Here is a 19,033-nt window from a genome sequence, read left to right as displayed (position 1 = left end):
TCACTGTCTTGTTCCTAGCACCTGACTTAAGACACAAAGTTTATGAAGTAAGCAAGCGAACAGCCAGAAGTCTCCAGACTGGGGCTCCACGCCAGGCCTATGGAGCTAGAGCCCTTCCCCCCAGCTAGAAGGAATGCCCCAATGAACAGAAGAGGCTGACAGCCAGAGTGAAAAACTTTATTATTAACAGGCAACAACAAGAAAGCAAATGAATACCCTTAGAACATGGACAGCATCTCCCCCAGCAGCAGGCAGGGGAAAGGAGGCAGGAGGGGTAGGCCTAGGGTGTTCCCTAGGAAAGGGCCAGGTTCCCTCCATCCAGCTGGAGGCACTGAGACGGCCTCATTCAGGGAAGTCCAGGATGGCAGCTGAGGGCAGCAGGTTGAGCAGCCAAAGCCCAGGCCTGGTGGATAAACAGGGTCCAAAATGTGACCTTTCTAGGCTGATATCACCACGGGGGCGTCATGGGCTGAGGATTCTGCAGATAGGACATCACCACGGCAGAGATGGACAGCCTGAGACAGGAGAGAGGTGTCAGTCCAGGATGGGCAGGCTGGAGTCCCCCCACCCCTTACTCAAGAGTCACTCGTTCTCTAGGCCAAGTCTCACATGAAGCTACTCATCATTTGCTTCGTGTCCTCCGAGCTCCGAGAGTTGGCAAAGCTGATGAAGGAGCAGTAGACAGCGACCCAAGCACACCACTTCAGCTGGGGAAAGGTAGGTGGGTGGGCAGGTCAGTGAAAGGCACAACAATGAGTCCCGAAGCCACCTTTCCAGACACCAGTTCATGCCCACTGATTCCATCTGATGCAGCTGGGACCTTGCCCCCCGGAACTCCTCAGTCCCACCTGCTCATGGCATACTCCAGATACATGGTTTCTAGTCCTACTGCCTGGACTGCGTCTCTCAGGGCCAAGACTCTGACATCCCACATGCTTAAGACCCTGCCCCTTTCCACGAGTCCCCTCCAAGTTGCTTCAAAGCCTGGCCCCACCCGCAGACCAATCTGCCACAATCCCGCCCTGACCCGAATTCTTGACTTCACCGAAGACTGGGGCTTTCTTGGCCCAGCGTCATCCCAGCCCCACTCCCGGCCGATCTCAGGTCCTGCCTCATCAGCAATGACAAGACGCCCGGCTTCATTCCAAACCCGCCCCCGGGCCTCGTTCTCAGGTCCAACTACACCCATAGAAGCTCAATCCCGCCCACCTTAAGCATGAGGCCGCACATGCTGAAGATCATGCCCAGCAGGTTCATGTAGTCCGGCGTCGGGTCGTCCAAGGCCGGGTTACATTCGCTGGGCGGGGGCTTGTACCTGCGACAGGCTCGAGGGTCAGGGGCGCTCAGGTCCTGTCCCCGGGATAGACAGACGCTTCCCAGGGCCCCGATCCACACCCCCAACCCGAACCCGTGGCCACGACGCTGGCGTCCTCACCTAAGCACTTTGTTCGGCCTCCGTGGGTCCGACATATTGTTAGTAGACATAGCGAGTCGAAGGCCAGGTCACGCCTCTTCCGCTGCAGAAATTGCAGCTTCCGGCGTGCAAGCTGAGGGCGGATTTTAGAGTAACACCCGAGGCCCTCACATTTCCGTTCCTCATGACAGAGGCTTGGACTCCTCCTACCCAGAGAACGGAAATTTAGGAGAATCCAGAAGTCTTCCTTGACAAAGGGGAAATGGGGAAAAGAACCTGAAATCGGGCTTCAATAGTTCCAACAAGAGCACCCAAATGCCAAAATGATGAACCCGGAAGTGATAAACAGGAAGTAGGTCAGGAAGAACAATAATAAGGTTACACCCAAGCGTGGGTTTCGAAGGCGCGGAATCTTCCATACAGACCGATTTAAGGCGGCGAGGAAGGGGTCCTGGGACCATGGCTTTCCCTGAGCCAAAGCCGCGGCCTCCGGAGCTGCCGCAGAAACGGTTGAAAACGCTGGACTGCGGGCAAGGGGCGGTGCGAGCCGTACGATTTAATGGTGAGCGCCTTAGTCTTCATTCCGGGTCCTCCTCCCGCCTCCTGAGGTCGGCGGCCCAGTAACCCCCGCCTGGTGTTCCCCAGTGGATGGCAATTACTGCCTGACGTGCGGCAGTGACAAGACCCTGAAGCTATGGAACCCGCTTCGGGGGACGCTGCTGCGGACGTACAGCGGCCACGGCTACGAGGTGCTGGATGCGGCCGGGTGAGCCGGGGGCCAGGCTGGGATGGGAGCGCTGAGGCTGGGATCCGAGGTCGATGCTGATGTTCCTCCTCCTGTACTCCAGCTCCTTTGACAACAGCAGTCTCTGCTCCGGCGGCGGGGACAAGGCGGTGGTTCTGTGGGATGTGGCATCAGGACAGGTCGTGCGCAAATTCCGGGGCCATGCAGGGGTGAGTGAAAGCCTGGAGACCCTCATTCGAGCGGAGGGGACCCGTATTAGCGCATAGGTGGTGATGAGGCCACTCCCATTACACCGTAAGGATCCCTTCCCCAGATGACGATTCCCCGCTCCGCATGCCAGGCTAGGCAGTCACCAACCCCTGTCCTTGCTGTTGCCCCAAAACCTTTCACCTCCCCTTCTAACCTTTGCCCTTGCTTTAACCGACACTGGGAACCCTGCCTTTATCCCAGTCCTCCAAAGTCCAGCCTCCTCTGAGTGGCAATAACTTTCTCAGAAGGTGAACACGGTGCAGTTTAATGAAGAGGCCACAGTTATCCTGTCCGGTGAGTCTGGGACCTACGCAGGGGGGTCCAGGATGCTGCCCTTCCCCTCCAAACCTGACCTCACCATCATGCTGGCCTCACAGGCTCTATTGATTCCAGTATCCGCTGTTGGGATTGCCGCTCACGGAGGCCTGAGCCAGTGCAGACGCTGGATGAGGCCAGAGATGGCGTGTCCAGTGTGAAGGTGTCAGACCACGAGGTCCTGGCAGGGTGAGTGGAGCCAGGACCTGGTCTCAGCCGAGGTGCTACTGGGAATCATAGCTGCCCCCATGCTCAGATTAAAACCTACTCTCAGCTGGGCACAGTGGCACACAGCTGTAGTCTCAGCTACTTGGGAGGCTGAGGTGGAAGGATCACTTGAGCCCAAGAGTTTGAGGGACCACTGCACTCCATGCTGGGTGAAAGTGAGACTGTCTAAAAAATAAAATAATAATCAAGCCGGGCATGGTGGCTCACACCTATAATCCCAGCACTTTTGGAGGCCGAGGAGGGCAGATCACTTGAGGTCAGGAGTTTGAGACCAGCCTGGCCAACATAGTGAAATCCCGTCTCTACTAAAAATAAAAAAATTAGCCGGGTGTGGTGATGGGAGCCTGTAATCCCAGCTACTTGGGAGGCTGAGGCAGGAGAATCACCTGAACCCGGGAGTTGGAGGTTGCAATGAGCTGAGATTGTGCCACTGCACTCCAGCCTGGGCAACAGAGTGAGACTCCGTCTCAAAAAAAAAAACAGATGAAACGATTTTAAAAAATAAATAAAAATAGACCGGGTGCGGTGGCTCACGCCTGTAATCCCAACACTTTGGGAGGCTGAGGCGGGCGGATCCTGAGGTCAGGAGATCGAGACCATTCTGGCTAACACGCTGAAACCCTGTCTCTACTACAAATTCAAAAAATTAGCTGGGCGTAGTGGCAGGTGCGTGTAGTCCCAGCTACTCGGGAGGCTGAGGCAGGAGAATGGTGTGAACCCAGGAGGCAGAGCTTGCAGTGAGCCAAGATTGCACCGCTACACTCCAGCCTGGGCATCAGAACGAGACTTCGTCTCAAAAATAAATAAACAAAATAAATAAATAAAAATAATCATAAGGAAGAATTTTTTTTTTTTTTTTTTTAGACAGAGTCTCTGTCGCCAGGCTGGAGTACAGCGACGTGATCTTGGCTCACTGCAACCTCCAACTCCCGGGTTCAGGCAATTCTCCTGCCTCAGCCTCCTGAGTAGCTGGGACTACAGGCATACGCCACCACGCCTGGCTAATTTTTGTACTTTTAGTAGAGATGGGGTTTCACCATGTTGGCCAGGAGGGTTTCCATCTCTTTACCTTGTGATCCGCCTGCCTCAGCCTCCCAAAGTGCTGGAATTACAGGCGTGAGCCACCGCGCCCAGCCGATAAAATATAATTTTCTATTCATTAAGTGGAAGTGAAGAGATCATCATAAAGATCTTCACGTTGAGAAGGCGGAGAAGGAGGAGGAGGGGTTGGTCTTGGTGTCTCAGGGCTGATAGAGGCAGAAGAAAATCCACATATAAGTGGACTCCTTCAGTTCAAACCGTGTTGTTCATGGATCAACTGTACTTTGAAAAGTGCTCCCTCTGGTGGCTGTGGGGGTGCAGGGAGACCAGAGCAGTCTAGATGGTGGTGCTGGGTAGTGGGGAAAGTGGTGGGACTGAGTACTGAGGAGGAGGAGCTGGAGAATACAGAAGGGGGAATTGGGCCAGGTGGGGGTGGCTCACGCCTGTAATCCCAGCACTTTGGGAGGCTAAGGCGGGCGGATCACCTGAGGTTGGGAGTTCAACACCAGCCTGACCAACATGGAGAAACCCTGTCTCTACTAAAAATACAAAATTAGCAGGGCATGGTGGCGCATGCCTGTAATCCCATCTACTCAGGAGGCTGAGGCAGGAGAATCATTTGAACCTGGGAGGCAGAGGTTGCGATGAGCCGAGATCAGGCCATTGCACTCCAGCCTGGGCAACAAGAGCAAAACTCTCTCCAAAAAAAAAAAAAAAAAGAAAGAAAAGGGAGAATCGGAAGGACTCCAAGGGTTTGGAAAAGGGGTGTGGGTCTTGGAAACGATGGAGTAGGACCTGACTGGCCCTGGGCCTAAGTCTCAAGGCCAGAGCTTCAGAATTCCACTCCTGTGCACTGGAAGAGCAGGCCCAGCGGGCTGGGAAGGCACAGGGCTGCCTGGAGCCATGGAGCCTAGTCAAGGCTCCCGCTGGATCTACCCTCTCTTGCAGCTCCGTGGACGGCCGCATGAGACGCTATGACCTGAGGATGGGCCAGCTCTTCTCAGACTACGTGGGCAGTGAGTGTGGCCGGAGATGTGAGACAGGCAGGGAAGATGGGGGCCAGCCAGGGACACCCCAGCCTCACTCACCTATCCGTCCCTCCCACAAGGCCCCATCACCTGCACCTGCTTCAGCCGGGACGGGCAGTGCACCCTGGTGTCCAGCCTGGACTCCACATTGCGGCTCCTGGACAAAGACACAGGGGAGCTGCTGGGCGAGTAAGTCCTTGTGGTGGTGGGGATCTCTTCCCTCCTCTCCCACCTCTGGAGAGGACCAAGCCCCCCGATCCTGTCCACCCTTAGGTACAAGGGCCATAAGAACCAGGAGTACAAGCTGGACTGCTGCCTAAGCGAGCGTGACACACATGTGGTCAGCTGCTCTGAGGACGGGAAGGTGTTCTTCTGGGACCTGGTGGAGGTGAGGTGCCCCCAGCCCTATTTCATACCTGAAGGCTAGGATCTTCTTTTTTCTTTTTTGAGACAAGGCTTGCTCTGTCGCCCAGGCTAGAGTGCAGTGGCGCGATCTTGGCTCACTATAAACTCCGCCTCCCAAATTCAAGCGATTCTTCTGCCTCAGCCTTCTGAGTAGTTGGCATTGTAGGTGCATACCACCATGGCCAGCTAATTTGTGTATTTTTAGTAGAGACAGGGTTTCACCATGTTGGTCAAGCTGGTCTTGAACTCCTGACCTCATCATCTGCCCACCTTAGCCTCCCAAAGTGCTGGGATTACAGGCCTGAACCACCACGCCTGGCCCTTTTTTCTTTTTTTGAGATAGAGTCTCATGCTGTTGCCCACGCTGGAATGTGGTGGCGCCATCTCAGCTCACTGCAACCTCTGCCCCCCAGGGTTCAGGTGATTCTCATGTCTCAGCCTCCCGAGTAGCTGGGATTACAGGCCCCCACCACCACACCTGGCTAATTTTTGTATTTTTAGTACAGACAGGGTTTCACTATGTTGGCCAGGCTGGTCTCAAACTCCTGACCTCAAGTGATCCACCCGCCTCGGCCTCCCAAAGTGCTGGGATTACAGGCCTAAGCCACCGTGCCCAGCTTGGGCTAGATGAGAAGGTGAGGCAAGAAGGGCATTCCAGGTAAAGGGAACAGCATATGTTATGGTGTAGAGGCATGGCCAGCGCATGCGTCAGTCAGGAAACAAAGGCTTCAGGGTGGCGGCAGCTGCGGCAAGATCCAGGTCAGGCTGGGCCACAGATGCCAGACCAAGCAACTGGCACTGACCCCTGGGCAAGGGGGAGCCGACGGCCATGTCTAACCCTGGGTGAGACAGGGCTGTAGTCATTCAAGAAACTGGAGGTACATCTGAGCATCCCTGTGTATGTTTTCAAGCCCTGAGCCCTGTCCTTGACATGTCCCAGCCTGGTGGGGAGTTAGGCCAGAAATGGACCATCCTAGTGTAGTGGGGTCAGAACTGGGGGAGTCTCGGCCAAGGAGACATCAGCGCTGGGCTTGGCCAGGGGAACTAAGGCCCGTAAGAGGATGGAGGGAACCGGAAGCCCCTGGAGACTTGGCAGACAAGCTCTTGCTTTAGGAACTAAGATAACAAGAATGTTCCACCTATTTCTTGTGGGCCCAGTAGAACAGAAGTTGCATTGGAGGGCAGGCACATCAAGGGACATTTTCAAGGTGGAAAGAGGAACCATGGCTTGCTTGAGGAACTGTTTGCATTGATGGTGACCAGGGGAAGTGGGGATCATGGGTGCTGCCAAGTGGACAGGATGGAGCCCGGCTTGTGGCAGGGAACACGTAAGCTGCGAGCAAGGCATGCTCCAAGCATGGTAGTGGCAGAAAATCAGCGGTCTCTGGACACAGTCTAGAAGCAGAGCCAAGAGGAATGACTGATAGAGGAACGTGTGGTACAAGAAAAAGACTCCTGGCCAGGAGCAGTGACTCACGCCTGTCATCCCAGCACTTTGGGAGGCCGAGGGGGGTGGATCCATGAGGTCAGGAGATAGAGATCATCCTGGCCAACATGGTGAAACCCCGTCTGTACTAAAAATACAAAAATTAGCTGGGCATGGTTGTGTGTGCCTGTAATCCCAGCTACTCGGGAGGCTGAGGCAGGAGAACCCCTTGAACCAGGGAGTTGGAGGTTGCAGTGAGCCGAGATCGCACCACTGCACTCCAGCCTGTCAACAGAGCGAGACTGTCTCAAAAAAAAAAAAGAAAAGAAAAAGGCTCCCAAAGCCAGGCGCGGTGGCTCACACCTGTAATCCCAGCACTTTGGGAGGCCAAGGCAGGAGGATCCCTTGAGGCCAGGAGTTCCAGACCAGCCTGGTCAACATGGTAAGACCCCATCTCTGTTATTTTAAAAAATGAAAAGTCAATAAAAGAGGCTCCCAAGACATGCAGCCTGAACACCTGGTAGGACAGAGCTACTGTGGGTCTCAGTCTGGGGTAGGTTCATTTTGCAGTGTCCAGGAGGCAATTAGAGGCAGGTGGCTGAAGGTCAGGCGAGAGGTGACTGAGAGCTTCAGGCAGGACTGAGATGGGGGGTGCCCAGCGACCTCAGGAACGAGGGGACAGCCCAGCCACAAATAACCACTCTCTACCCCTCGCTCCACAGGGTGCCCTGGCTCTGGCCCTGTCTGTGGGTCGTGGCGTGGTGCAGTCGCTGGCCTACCACCCCACGGAGCCCTGTCTGCTGACCGCCATGGGGGGCAGCGTCCAGTGCTGGCGGGAAGAGACCTATGAGGCAGAGGATGGAGCAGGCTGAAGCCAGGGGACCCACCAACAGGACCACGGACCGAGACACAGATGTGGAAGGACTGCAGAGACCATTTTATTCTAGAGACGTGGCTGACCAAAAAGTAGGGGAGGGGCTGGGTCTGCAAATTAATAAATAGAGGAGGGGGTAAGACCTTGGGACAGCAGCTGCTCAGTCCTCGTTCTTCTCATGCATGAAGGCATCTATCTTCTGGGCAAAGGTTTCAGCCACGAGCAGGGGGAAGACCAGGGAAGCGTCGGCATAGACCTGGGTAGGGGGGAACCTGGGTAAGCCATGGGTCCCACGCCCAAGGTCCCAAAGACCCTGTGCCCAGTCAGCCCTTACCTTGACGGGCTGTGCATCCACCCGGATCTTGCCCCAGGAGACAGCCTCGTCTGGTCGGGCACCTGAGTCGGAGCCATCAAACTCCTGGGCTGTGTTGATGTAGACAGCATAGTCGGCCCCGTTCCGCTGTGGGGAGAGGAGGGGCACGGCGGGCCCAGTTAGCCAGTCACAGGAGACAGACACAGAGGGAGGACACCATAGCCAAACAGGCTGAGAGGTGTGTCCCAGATGAAGGAAGCCCTTTGCAGACCCTTGCTCCCAGACAGGGCCCATGTCAATGTCTGGGGTCACTAGAGCTGCTGGGCAACAACGGCCCGTGTTTCCCCAGACCCAGCAGCCAGGTGTCAACAACCTGCCCCATTGGCAAGGCAGGAGCTGCCAGCAACTGTATCCTCAGAAGCCCTCCAAATCCAACCACCTCCCGCCTCCACGGTGCCCATCCTGATCCCTGCATGGTCACCACCGTCCTGGACTGGAGTTTTTACTCACCCGCCACCATCTGTTCACCACATGGCCACCAGGGGGAGCATGGGAACCCGAGTCAAGTCTTCTCCCACCTCCCTCAGGGCAAAGACCAAAGCCGCGCCTCAGCCCACAGGGCCCAGCAGACTGCCTGTGGAACCTCGCTGCATCACCTCCTGGCCCTCACCACTCCACTTTCCCTCACCAGGTTCCCAGCTGTTCCTGGATTACTTCAGGCACCCCAGAGCCTTTGCACTGGCTGTTCCCTCTCCTGGGAACTTTGCAATCCAGAAGCTCAATCCTACCACAGCAGCTGCAACTCCTGGCACGGGGGACAACCACATGGCTCCTGGGAGATGCCTCCCCAAACCCCTGCTCTCAGCTCATACTTCCAGAAGCCTCCTTCCAAAGCCCCTTGTTAGACAGAACCCCTTTCTCTTATCCCATCATCTAGTATTCTCCATAGCAATGACTGCCCCGACATAGATGTCACTTGTTTGCTATCTCCCCTAGTAGAACATCAGTCCCAGGGGAGCAGGGATCCTGGTTTGTCTAGTTCATGCTGTCTCCCCAGCGCATGGCATAGGCCTAGCACACAGCACGTCTGCACAGTGGGCCGAAGCACCACCCCCACTCACCATGAGGTTGGCATTGGCGATGTGGTGCTTGACCACGCCCCCGCCCAGAATGATCATCCCAGTGCCCTTGGCAAAGATGGCCTGCGTGTTGATGAGCCTCAGGTCTGGGGAAAGAGGGTCTAAGTCAGGCCTTGGACTCAGCCGGCCCTCCTTCCCGTCTCCTCTGTGGCCCCAGCGCCTCACCCTCAACGATGTCCAGGACCAGGCCCGGGTTCTTGTAGGAATGGAAGAACATCATGTCGCCCAGCGAGCCGTCTGTAAGTGCGGGACTAAACACAGGGATGTGGTTCTGCAGAGAACATAACAGGACAGTGGCTGGAGCTCAGAGCCTTGTCCCCATGCCGGCTGCATCACTCTCTGACTGTGGGCGGGGTGCCTAATTTATCTAGGACTGTTTCCTCAATTATAAAATAAGCGTAACAGTAACACCTCTCACAGATGAGGCCTATATGAGAAAACCCACAGAAAATACTTAGGATAGTGCCCAGCACGTAAAGAACCAGCCTATTCTTAGCTTGCTGAGCTGTTTCTTTCTCTTTTTTTTTTCCTGAGATGGAGTTTCACTTGTTGCCCTGGCTGAAGTGCAATAGCACAATCTTGACTCACTGCAACCTCTGCCTCCTGGGTTCCAGTGATTCCCCTGCTTCAGCCTCTGGAGTAGCTAGGATTACAGGCATGTGCCACCACACTCAGCTAATTTTGCTTTTTTTTTTTTCTTAGTAAAGATGGGGTTTCACCATGTTGGCCGGGCTGGTCTTGAACTCCTGACTTCAGGTGATCCACCACTTCGGCCTCCCAAAGTACTGGGATTACAAGCATGAGCCACTGTGCCTGGCCCTCTATCTCTTTTCTAAAGAGCCAGCTTGTGGCCGGGCGCGATGGCTTGCGCCTATAACCCCAGCACTTTGGGAGGCCGAGGCGGGTGGATTGCCTGAGGTTGGGAGCTCGAGACCAGCCTGACCAACATGGAGAAACCTCGTCTCTACAAAAAATGCAAAATTAGCCAGGCGTGGTGGCACATGCCTGTAATCCCAGCTACTTGGGAACTTGGGAGGCTGAAGCAGGAGAAATGCTTGAACCCAGGAGGTAGAGGTTGCTGCGAGCCAAGATCGCACCATTGAACTCCAGCCTGGCCAACAAGAGTGAAACTCTGTTTAAAAAAAAAAAAAGAGCCAGCTTGTACAACATGGTGAGTCCCCATCTCTACAAAAAAAATTAGCCAGGCATGGTGGCAAGCACCTGTAGTCCCAGCTACTCAGCAGGCTGAGGCAGGAGAATCGATTGAGCCCAGAAGCTCAAGACAGCAGTGAGTCATTATTGTGCCATTGCACTCCTGTCTGGGCAACAGAGTGAGACCCTGTCTCGTAAAAAAGAAAGAATAGGTAGGCTGGGTGTGGTGGCTCACATCTGTAATCCCAGTACTTTGGGAGGCCAACGCGGGCGGATCACTTGAGGTCAGGAGTTCAACACCAGCCTGACCAACATGGTGAACCCCCATCTCTACAAAAATACAAAAATTAGCTGGGCATGATGGTGGGCGCATGTAATCCCAGCTACTCAGTAGGCTGAGGCGGGAGAATCAAACCTGGGAGGCAGAGGTTGCAGTGAGCTGAAATCATACCATTGCATTCCAGCCTGGGTGACAGAGTAAGACTGTCTCAAAAAAAAAAAAAAAAAAGGGCTGGGCACAGTGGCTCAAGCCTGTAATCCCAGCACTTTGGGAGGCCGAGGTGGGCGGATCACGAGGTCAGGAGATCGAGACCAGCCTGGCTAACACAGTCAAACGCCGTCTCTACTGAAAATACAAAAGATTAGCTGGGTGTGTCGGCGGACGCCCGTAGTCCCAGCTACTTGGGAGACTGAGGCAGGAGAATGGCATAAACCCAGGAGGCGGAGCTTGCAGAGAGCCAAGATCGCCACTGCACTCCAGCCTGGGCAACACAGCGAGACTCCATCTCAAAAAAAAAAAAAGGGTAGGCAGCCTTTTTCTTTTTTTCCAGATTCTGATTCTCTAATTAAAGGGGGTGGCTATCTCTTATTTTATAGCCTCTGGGAGTGTGGGACCCAGAGCCAGGCCCCAGGGGAGTCGCTAAGTGCTGCCCCTACTGTTCCAGAGATAGTCTGGGAGGAGCATAAGGATGCTGAGGCCCCACTAGTTATCTGTGTGACGTGGGACAAAATTACCTAGCCTGGCCAGGCACAGTGGCTCATGCCTCTAATCCCAGCACTTTGGGAGGCCAAGGTGGGAGGACTGCCTGAGGCTAGGAGTTCAAGACCAGCCTGGGCAACATACGGAGCCGCCCCGCCCCATCTCTACAAAACAATTTTAAAATTAGCTGGTCATGGTGGCATGTGCCTGTGGTCCCAGCTACTCGAGAGGCTGAGGTGGGAGGACTGCTTGGCCCCAGGAGGTTGAGGCTGCAGTGAGCTGTGATCACATCACTGCACTCCAGCCTAGGTGACAGAGCCAGATCCTGTCTCAAAAAAAAAAAAAAAAAAAAAAAAATTTACCATGCCTATCTGTGTTTGAGTCTCCTCATCTAAGCGTGAGGATGCTGAGAATAACAGTGGTGAATCCCCAGGTGGCTGGAAAGATGAAGTAACACATATCAAAGTCTGGCTACTTTGCCCCCGCTTAGGTCCTCACCTTCTGGGCCCAGTAATACACGGACTCTGGGTTGTTGATCTCCTTGCCCAGCCGGGCGATCATCTTAGAAGGCGTCCACTTTACACCCTAGGAGAGGATGTGAGCTTCAGGCCATGCCTCCCCTGACTCCCACTGGACTGGCCCCTCCAGGTTGCCCCAGCCCCACCTCTGTGTTCTGCTCCAGCACCATCTGGTCCAGAATGGGCATCAGCCAGTCTTCAAACTTGCAGTAATTGTCATTGGGCACCAGCAGGTTTCCGATCCTGAGGACAGGAAGCATGTGGGCATCAGGCCCCAGGACCCTTGGTCCAGCTCCCCTGCCCAGCACCACTCAGGGTTCTCACCTATTGATTCCGTTCTCCCGGAGCTCCTTCCCCCTGAGGCTAAACTCGCCCAAGTATGTGGGCGCCAGGCACTTGATAAGGTCCTCCTCCACGCCGCCAGCTGTGGTCACCAATACATCCACCTGCAGCCACAGGGCAGTGAAGTTGGCCCAAGAAGGAAGCCCCGGCCCTCATTCTGGGCAGGACTTCTAACCTCATCCTTGTCCAGTGACTCCTACCAGGGAGCTCTGCTACAAAACAAAACTCGATTCTGTTCCTCTGCTTATAACAGACCCCTATCTCCCCATCTCACTTAAACGATCAATAACTGCATCACCCATTGACCCAGAGGCCAAGGCCACGGCCCCACCAGGTCCCCACCATGTTGTGCTGCACAAGGTAGCGAATGGTCTCACGGATGCCTGAACTGATGAGGTTGGATGTATATCCCAGGAAAATGGTGCAGCCGGTAAGTGGGCGGCGGCTCTGGGTCAGGTCTGCATGCTGGTCTTCATCCTGTGACAGTGGTTCCAGCTTCTTCTCGATCTGAGAGTAAGAGCCAGGTCGAGTTAAGCACTGGCGTTAAATCCCAGACCCAGGACTCCAGGTGGGCTCCAGAAACAGATTTCACCCCAGGCCCTGCACAGTCAGGGATACAGGACCAGTTCTACAGGGGACCAAGGTACATCTCCTGTGCAAACTCTGCCCCTTCCCAGACCAGATCTCAGGACACGCGTTAAGGATTTGCCCCCACCCTTTTTTTTTAGACAGAGTTTCACTCTTGTTGCCCAGGCTAGAGTGCAATGGCGCAATTTTGGCTCACCGCAACCTCCGTCTCTCAGGTTCAAGCAATTCTCCTGCCTCAGCCTCCCAAGTAGCTGAGATTACAGGCATGCACCACCACGCCCGGCTAATTTTGTCTTTTTAGTAGAGACGGGGTTTCTCCATGTTGGTCAGGCTGGTCTCGAACTCCCGACCTCAGGTGATCCGCCCGCCTCAGCCTCCCAAAATGCTGAGATTACAGGCGTGAGCCACCGTGCCCGGACTTTTTTTTTTTTTTTTTTTTTGAGACAGAGTATGGCTCTGTCACCAGACTGGATTGCAGTGGCGCGATCTCGCTGCAACCTCCACCTTCCGGGTTGAAGCGATTCTCCTGCCTCAGCCTCCGGAGTAGCTGGGACTACAGGCGCGCATCACCATGCCCGGCTAATTTTTTGAATTTTAGTAGAGACAGGGTTTCACCATGTTGGCCAGGCTGGTCTCGAACTCCTGATCTAGTGATCCACCCGCCTCGGCTTCCCAAAATGCTGGGATTACAGGCATAAGCCACCGCGCCCAGCCAGCCCCCACCTTTTTAGGAATCAGAGAGCATCTCCTTTCAGATCCGGTCCCTTCCCCGCTGGGAAAAGCAAATCTAAATTCAATCACCGCCCAGACTTACGCTCCTCCTCCCAAATCCTCCCTTAACTTGTATAGCCTCAGGCTCAGCCTATTCCAGAAAGCTTTAAATTTACCTGGAACCCGCTCCCACACCGAGAATCAGTCCTTGCCTCCTCGGGCTACCGTACTACCCTGTAACTATTACAGTGCAAAATCCCCTTCCCAGGACAGAAACTCCCGCCCAGAATAGGTCCCGCCTTCCTCCAACTATTGGGCCGCTCAAATAAAAGACACATCCCCTCCACTGGAAGCCCTGCCCCCATCTAGTACCGCACTGGTTCTACAAGCCACGCCCCTCCGCGTCCCTAGAAGTCCCGCCCCCGTCCTCACCATGGCATTGACTTGCTGTACAGCGCGCCCGAAGTTGGTGGCCTGGAAGCCGGTGGTGCCGAAGGCTTTCAGCAGCGCGCGGTAATCCACACCGCGGTTGAAGTCGTAGCCCCGAACCTGGGTGCTTTCGGGCGGCAACGTCGAGCTGTGCTTTAGCACGGCGGCCAGCGCCGCCGCTGGCGCCTCCCGTTCCGGGGAACCTTCCATGCGCCTGTAGCCAGCTCTCGAGTCAGAGCGGCCCCTAGCCGGGCTTACGGCGGCCCAGAAACGCGTTAATCCCCGACGCGCGCGTCTCGCAGGAGCACAGGAAGTAGGGAAAGCGTTTTTGGAAGAAAGACCGGAAGTTGATTTATCACGTGACCATTTTTAGGCCCTGTAAACCTGGTCGCCGCCATCTTTGCGCATGTGTTCCGTAATACGGAAGCCGCGAGGAGCCTTTAGGTCTTGTCTTTTTCTTTTTTCTTTCTTTTCTCTTCTTTCTTTCTTTCTTTCTCTTTCTTTTTCTTTCTTTCTTTCTTTCTTTCTTTCTTTCTTTCTTTCTTTTCTTTCTTCCTTCCTTCCTTCCTTCCTTTCCTTTCTTCTTTCTTTCCTTCCTTCTTTCCTTTTCTTTCCTTCCTTTTCTTTCCTTCCTTTCTTTCCTTTTCCCTCTCTCCCTCCCTCCCTCCCGTCCTCCTTCCTTCCTTCCTTTCTTCTTTCATTCGATACAGGGTTTCACTCTTGTCGCCCAGGCTGGAGTGCAATTGCGCGATCTCAGCTCACTGCAACCTCCACCTTCCGGGTTCAAGCGATTCTCCTTCCTCAGCCTCCCAAGTAGCTGGGACTACAGACATACACCACCACGCGCGGCTAATTTTGTATTTTTAGTAGAGACAGGGTTTCTCTTTGTTGGTCAGACTGGTCTCGAACTTCTGACCTCAGGTGATCCGCCCGCCTCGGCCTCCCAAAGTGCTGGGATTACAGGCGTGAGCCACCGCGCCAGGCCTTTACGCCTTTTCATGTGTTCCCGACTTCGCATGAAGATTCTTTTTTATTTGTATTATTTATTTAATTTATTTTTGAGACAGAGTTATGCTCTTGTTGCGCAGGCTGGAGTGCAGTGTTGCAATCTCGGCTCACGGCAAATCCTGCTCCCCTACTTCAAGCGATTCTCCTGCCTCAGCCTCCCGAGTTGCTGGGACTATAGGCACCCACCACCACGCCTGGCTAATTTTTGTATTTTCAGTAGAGACGGCATTTCACCATGTTGACAAGGCTGGTTCTGACCTCACGTGATCCGTCCGCCTCGGCCTTCCAAAGTGCTGGGATTACAGGCGGGAGCCACTGCCCCCAGCCAAGATTTTAATGCCGCCTGCTGGAGACCCACCGCTTTGCCGGCGCTCGCCCATTCATTTCTCTTCTGTCCCCTTGGGAGGAGACGCTGGTTTTGTTGTTGTTACCTTTTTTTTTTTTTTTTTTGAGACGGAGTCTTGCTCTGTCACCCAGGCTGGAGTGCAGTGGCCGGATCTCAGCTCACTGCAAGCTCCGCCTCCCGGGTTCACGCCATTCTCCTGCCTCAGCCTCCCAAGTAGCTGAGACTACAGGCGCCCGCCACCTCGCCCGGCTAGTTTTTTGTGTTTTTTAGTAGAGACGGGGTTTCACCGTGTTAGCCAGGATGGTCTGGATCTCCTGACCTCGTGATCCACCCATCTCGGCCTCCCAAAGTGCTGGGATTACAGGCTTGAGCCACCGCGCCCGGCCTGTTTTTGTTTTTGTTTTTGTTTGTTTGTTTGTTTTTGAGATAGTCTTGCGCTGTCACCCAGGCTGGAGCGCAGTGGCGCGACGTCGGCTCACTGCAACCTCTGCCTCCCGGGTTCACACCATTCTCCTGCCTCAGCCTCCCGAGTAACTGATACTACAGGCGCACGCCACCACGCCTGGCTAATTTTTTGTATTTTTAGTAGAGATGGGGTTTCACCGTGTTAGCCAGGCTGGTCTTGATCTCCTGAACTCGTGATCCGCCCGCCTTGGCCTCCCAAAGTGCTGGGATTACAGGCTTGAGCCACCGCGCCCGGCCTGCTGTTGTTTGATAGGGTCTCACTCTGTCGCCAGGCTGGAGTGCTGTGACGCGATCTCGGCCCACTGCAACCTCCGACTCCCGAACTCAGGTCATCTTTCCACCCCAGCATCCCGACAAGCTGGGACTATAGGTGTGTACCACCGTCCCCAGGTAATTTTTTTTATGAGGATTGCTTCTCAAGCGTCACCCATGGACAGGATTTCCATCACCAGGCAGTGTTAGATACAGTTCCAGCCTTCCTCAGCCACTTTTGTCTAATGGGATAGTGAGCCCAGTTCGTGCCCTCACAAGTCTCCAAAGCCTTCACATGCTGCATAACGTTTTGTTCTTCCTTTATAGCTGCAGCTATCACCTCCACCTCCTCTGGGAAGCCTTCCCGGAACTTCCACTGGGTCAGTGGCCTCTTCTGGGACCCAGGGCTGCCGTCTCTTTCCCACCAGCAAGACTGTGAGACCCTCAATGTCGTCTGCACCTCAAACGCACCCTCCTAACAGTGCATACGGTCAACAGGATTATTCACTCACTCTACAATTCATGCAGTCTATTCTCTATGGTGGACTCTGTGTTAGGCACTAAGGATTTAGTGGTGAACAAGACCAAGATGTGGACGCTGCCCTACTGGAGCTCACAATCTGATTGGGAAGATAGAAAGCTAACAATGAGGCCGGGCGCGGTGGCTCAAGCCTGTAATCCCAGCACTTTGGGAGGCCGAGACGGGTGGATCACGAGGTCAGGAGATCGAGACCATCCTGGCTAACACGGTGAAACCCCGTCTCTACTAAAAAATACAAAAAACTAGCCGGGCGAGGTGGCCGGCGCCTGTAGTCCCAGCTACTCGGGAGGCTGAGGCAGGAGAATGGCGCAAACCCGGGAGGCGGAGCTTGCAGTGAGCTGAGATCCGGCCACTGCACTCCAGCCTGGGCGACAGAGCCAGACTCAGTCTCAAAAAAAAAAAAAAAAAGAAAGCTAACAATGGGGGGGACAATCAGCATAGACCAGCCTAGTCTTTATGAGGCGGAGTTTCACTCTCGTTGCCCAGGCTGGAGTGCAATGGCATGATCTCAACTCACTGTAACCTCTGCCTCCGGTTTTTCAAGTGATTCTCTTGCCTCAGCCTCCCAGGTAGCTGGGATTACAGGCATGCACCATCACGCCCGGCTAATTCTTGTATTTTTAGTAGAGACAGGGTTTCACTATGTTGGTCAGGCTGGTCTCGAACTCCTGACATCAGGTGATCCACCTGCCTCGGCCTCCCAAAGTGCTAGGATTACAGGTGTGAGCCACCGCGCCCAGCGCAATCAGGATTTAAACGGGATGATTTGAGTCTTTAGGTGGAGGAGTTGGGTATTTTAGTTGGAGTGATGGGTGAAGAACGCCAAGGAGGTGAGATTTGAGCCAAAGCCAGAAGGCTGAGAAAATCTCCATATGTGAAGATGCAGGGAGGCCATTCCCTGCACGTGGGTAGACAGAACAGCAAAAGTCCTGAGGCTGGAATGAGCCTACCTTGTTGCAGGAGCCAGACATCCTCCTTGACATCCTCACTTGGATCTCAAAGTTGCCCCCTCAGTTCCCTCTCTACCTATCCCTGGTCTTTCTGCATCTCAGCAAATGGCCCCACCCTTCACTCATCCACTAGACTGAAAAATAGGGATTGGGGCTGGGCACGGTGGCTCACACCTGTAATTACAGCACTTTGGGAGGCCAAGGCGGGCGGATCACCTGAGGTTAGGAGTTAGAGACCAGCCTAGTCAACATGGTAAAACCCCGTCTCTACTAAAAAATAGAAAAATTAGCCAGGTGTGGTGGCACACACCTGTAATCCCAGCTACTCAGGAGGCTGAGGCAGGAGAATCACTTGAACCCAGGAGGTGGAGGTTGCAGCGAGTCAAGATGGTGCCCCTGCACTCTAGTCTGGGTGACAGAGCAAAACTCCATCTCAAAAATAAATAAAAATTGGCCGGGCGCGGTGGCTCACGCCTGTAATCCCAGCACTTTGGGAGGCCGAGGCGGGCGGATCACGAGGTCAGGAGATCGAGACCATCCTGGCTAACACGGTGAAACCCGTCTCTACTAAAAATGCAAAAAATTAGCCGGGCGAGGCGGCGGGCGCCTGTAGTCCCAGCTACTCGGGAGGCTGAGGCAGGAGAATGGCGTGAACCCGGGAGGCGGAGCTTGCAGTGAGCTGAGATCGCGCCACTGCACTCCAGCCTGGGCGACTAAGCGAGACTCTGTCTCAAAAAAAATAATAATAATAATAAATAAATAAATAAATAAAAATTAAAAATGAGGAGTGGAGCTTGCTGTCTCCCCTTTTTGCACACCCCACATCCATCCTTCTCAGCATGTCTGCCAACCTCTACCTATAAAGTAGGTCCGAAATCCAGGTATTTTCTTAATCCTCATAGCCTACAAGGTGGCTTTGGTCTTCTTCAATCCATCTCCCACCTAACAGCTAAGATCAGAGAGCTTTTTTTTCCTTGTTTTTTTTTTTGATGCAGGGTCTCACTCTATCACCAGGGCTAGAGTGCAACAGGACAATCACACCTCACCACAGCTTCAACCTCCTGGCCTCAAGTCATCCTCCCACTTCAGTCTCCCCAGTAGCTGGGACTACAGGCACATGCCACAGCTCCTTAACCATAAATCAAACACGTCACGGTTAAAACCTCCTAATGGTAGCTTCCCCCTGGGAGTAAAATCCAAGCTTTTCACAGTGGCCTTAAAGGGCGCCTCTCAACCTCCCTGCTTCCATCTCCCACCATATTGGCCCTCCCTCCCTCTCTCCTATCCAGCTACATGGACCTCTTTGCTGTTCCTGGAACCCACCAAGCTCTTTTTTGTCCAAGGAGTCATGTACTTGCTGTTCCCCCGGCCTAGAACACCCCATTTCTCAGTTCCTTCTCCTTTGGGCCTAAGTTAAAATGTCACCTCCTCTGAGAGGCCTGCCCTGACCACTCCTCCCCACTTTACCTTGATTTTATTCTTCTTTCATATTCTCTTTCAGATGTATGCTCTTTCACTGAGTACATTTTCTGCTGTCCATCCCTGCCTGACTAGAAAGGCAGCTCCATGAGGGCA

The 19,033-nt window shown here is 54.2% G+C and overlaps 3 protein-coding genes across 7 annotated transcripts; 1 reads left to right on the top strand and 2 right to left on the bottom strand.

Moving 5' to 3' along the window:
• Nucleotides 1-161: 161 nt before the first annotated feature.
• On the bottom strand, nt 162-1,736 carry WDR83OS (WD repeat domain 83 opposite strand). The gene is made up of 4 exons (XM_003914987.4): nt 1,436-1,736; nt 1,210-1,315; nt 610-707; nt 162-515 (listed from the first exon to the last, which is right to left on the bottom strand). The coding sequence occupies exons 1-4, from the start codon at nt 1,483-1,485 to the stop codon at nt 449-451; spliced, it is 321 nt and encodes a 106-aa protein (XP_003915036.1). The 5' UTR covers nt 1,486-1,736; the 3' UTR covers nt 162-448.
• Nucleotides 1,737-1,791: 55 nt separating this feature from the next.
• WDR83 (WD repeat domain 83) lies at nt 1,792-7,880 on the top strand. Of its 4 annotated transcripts, none has more exons than XM_003914983.4 (9): nt 1,792-1,976; nt 2,060-2,180; nt 2,263-2,368; nt 2,654-2,702; nt 2,786-2,912; nt 4,941-5,008; nt 5,101-5,209; nt 5,294-5,408; nt 7,574-7,880. In XM_003914983.4, the coding sequence occupies exons 1-9, from the start codon at nt 1,874-1,876 to the stop codon at nt 7,721-7,723; spliced, it is 948 nt and encodes a 315-aa protein (XP_003915032.1). In that variant the 5' UTR covers nt 1,792-1,873; the 3' UTR covers nt 7,724-7,880. The 4 variants fall into 4 exon arrangements, 3 of the variants coding, with proteins under 3 accessions (XP_003915032.1, XP_021786437.1, XP_021786438.1); XM_021930745.1 differs by lacking the exon at nt 7,574-7,880 and adding an exon at nt 6,587-6,980; XM_021930746.1 differs by lacking the exon at nt 7,574-7,880 and adding an exon at nt 6,584-6,980.
• On the bottom strand, nt 7,768-14,249 carry DHPS (deoxyhypusine synthase). 2 transcript variants are annotated; one of them, XM_003914981.5, is made up of 9 exons: nt 13,900-14,249; nt 12,511-12,675; nt 12,151-12,272; nt 11,973-12,069; nt 11,807-11,893; nt 9,343-9,448; nt 9,160-9,263; nt 8,060-8,185; nt 7,768-7,981 (listed from the first exon to the last, which is right to left on the bottom strand). In XM_003914981.5, the coding sequence occupies exons 1-9, from the start codon at nt 14,104-14,106 to the stop codon at nt 7,886-7,888; spliced, it is 1,110 nt and encodes a 369-aa protein (XP_003915030.1). In that variant the 5' UTR covers nt 14,107-14,249; the 3' UTR covers nt 7,768-7,885. The 2 variants fall into 2 exon arrangements, with proteins under 2 accessions (XP_003915030.1, XP_031515712.1); XM_031659852.1 differs by lacking the exon at nt 13,900-14,249 and adding an exon at nt 13,644-13,777.
• Between the last annotated feature and the right edge of the window lie 4,784 nt (nt 14,250-19,033).

The sequence above is a fragment of the Papio anubis genome, chromosome 20 (genome assembly GCF_008728515.1).
Source record: "Papio anubis isolate 15944 chromosome 20, Panubis1.0, whole genome shotgun sequence".
NCBI classification, from domain to species: Eukaryota; Metazoa; Chordata; class Mammalia; order Primates; family Cercopithecidae; genus Papio; species Papio anubis.
The sequence above is the reverse complement of the archived record's forward strand: the minus strand, read 5'-3'. Positions and strand labels throughout refer to the sequence as shown.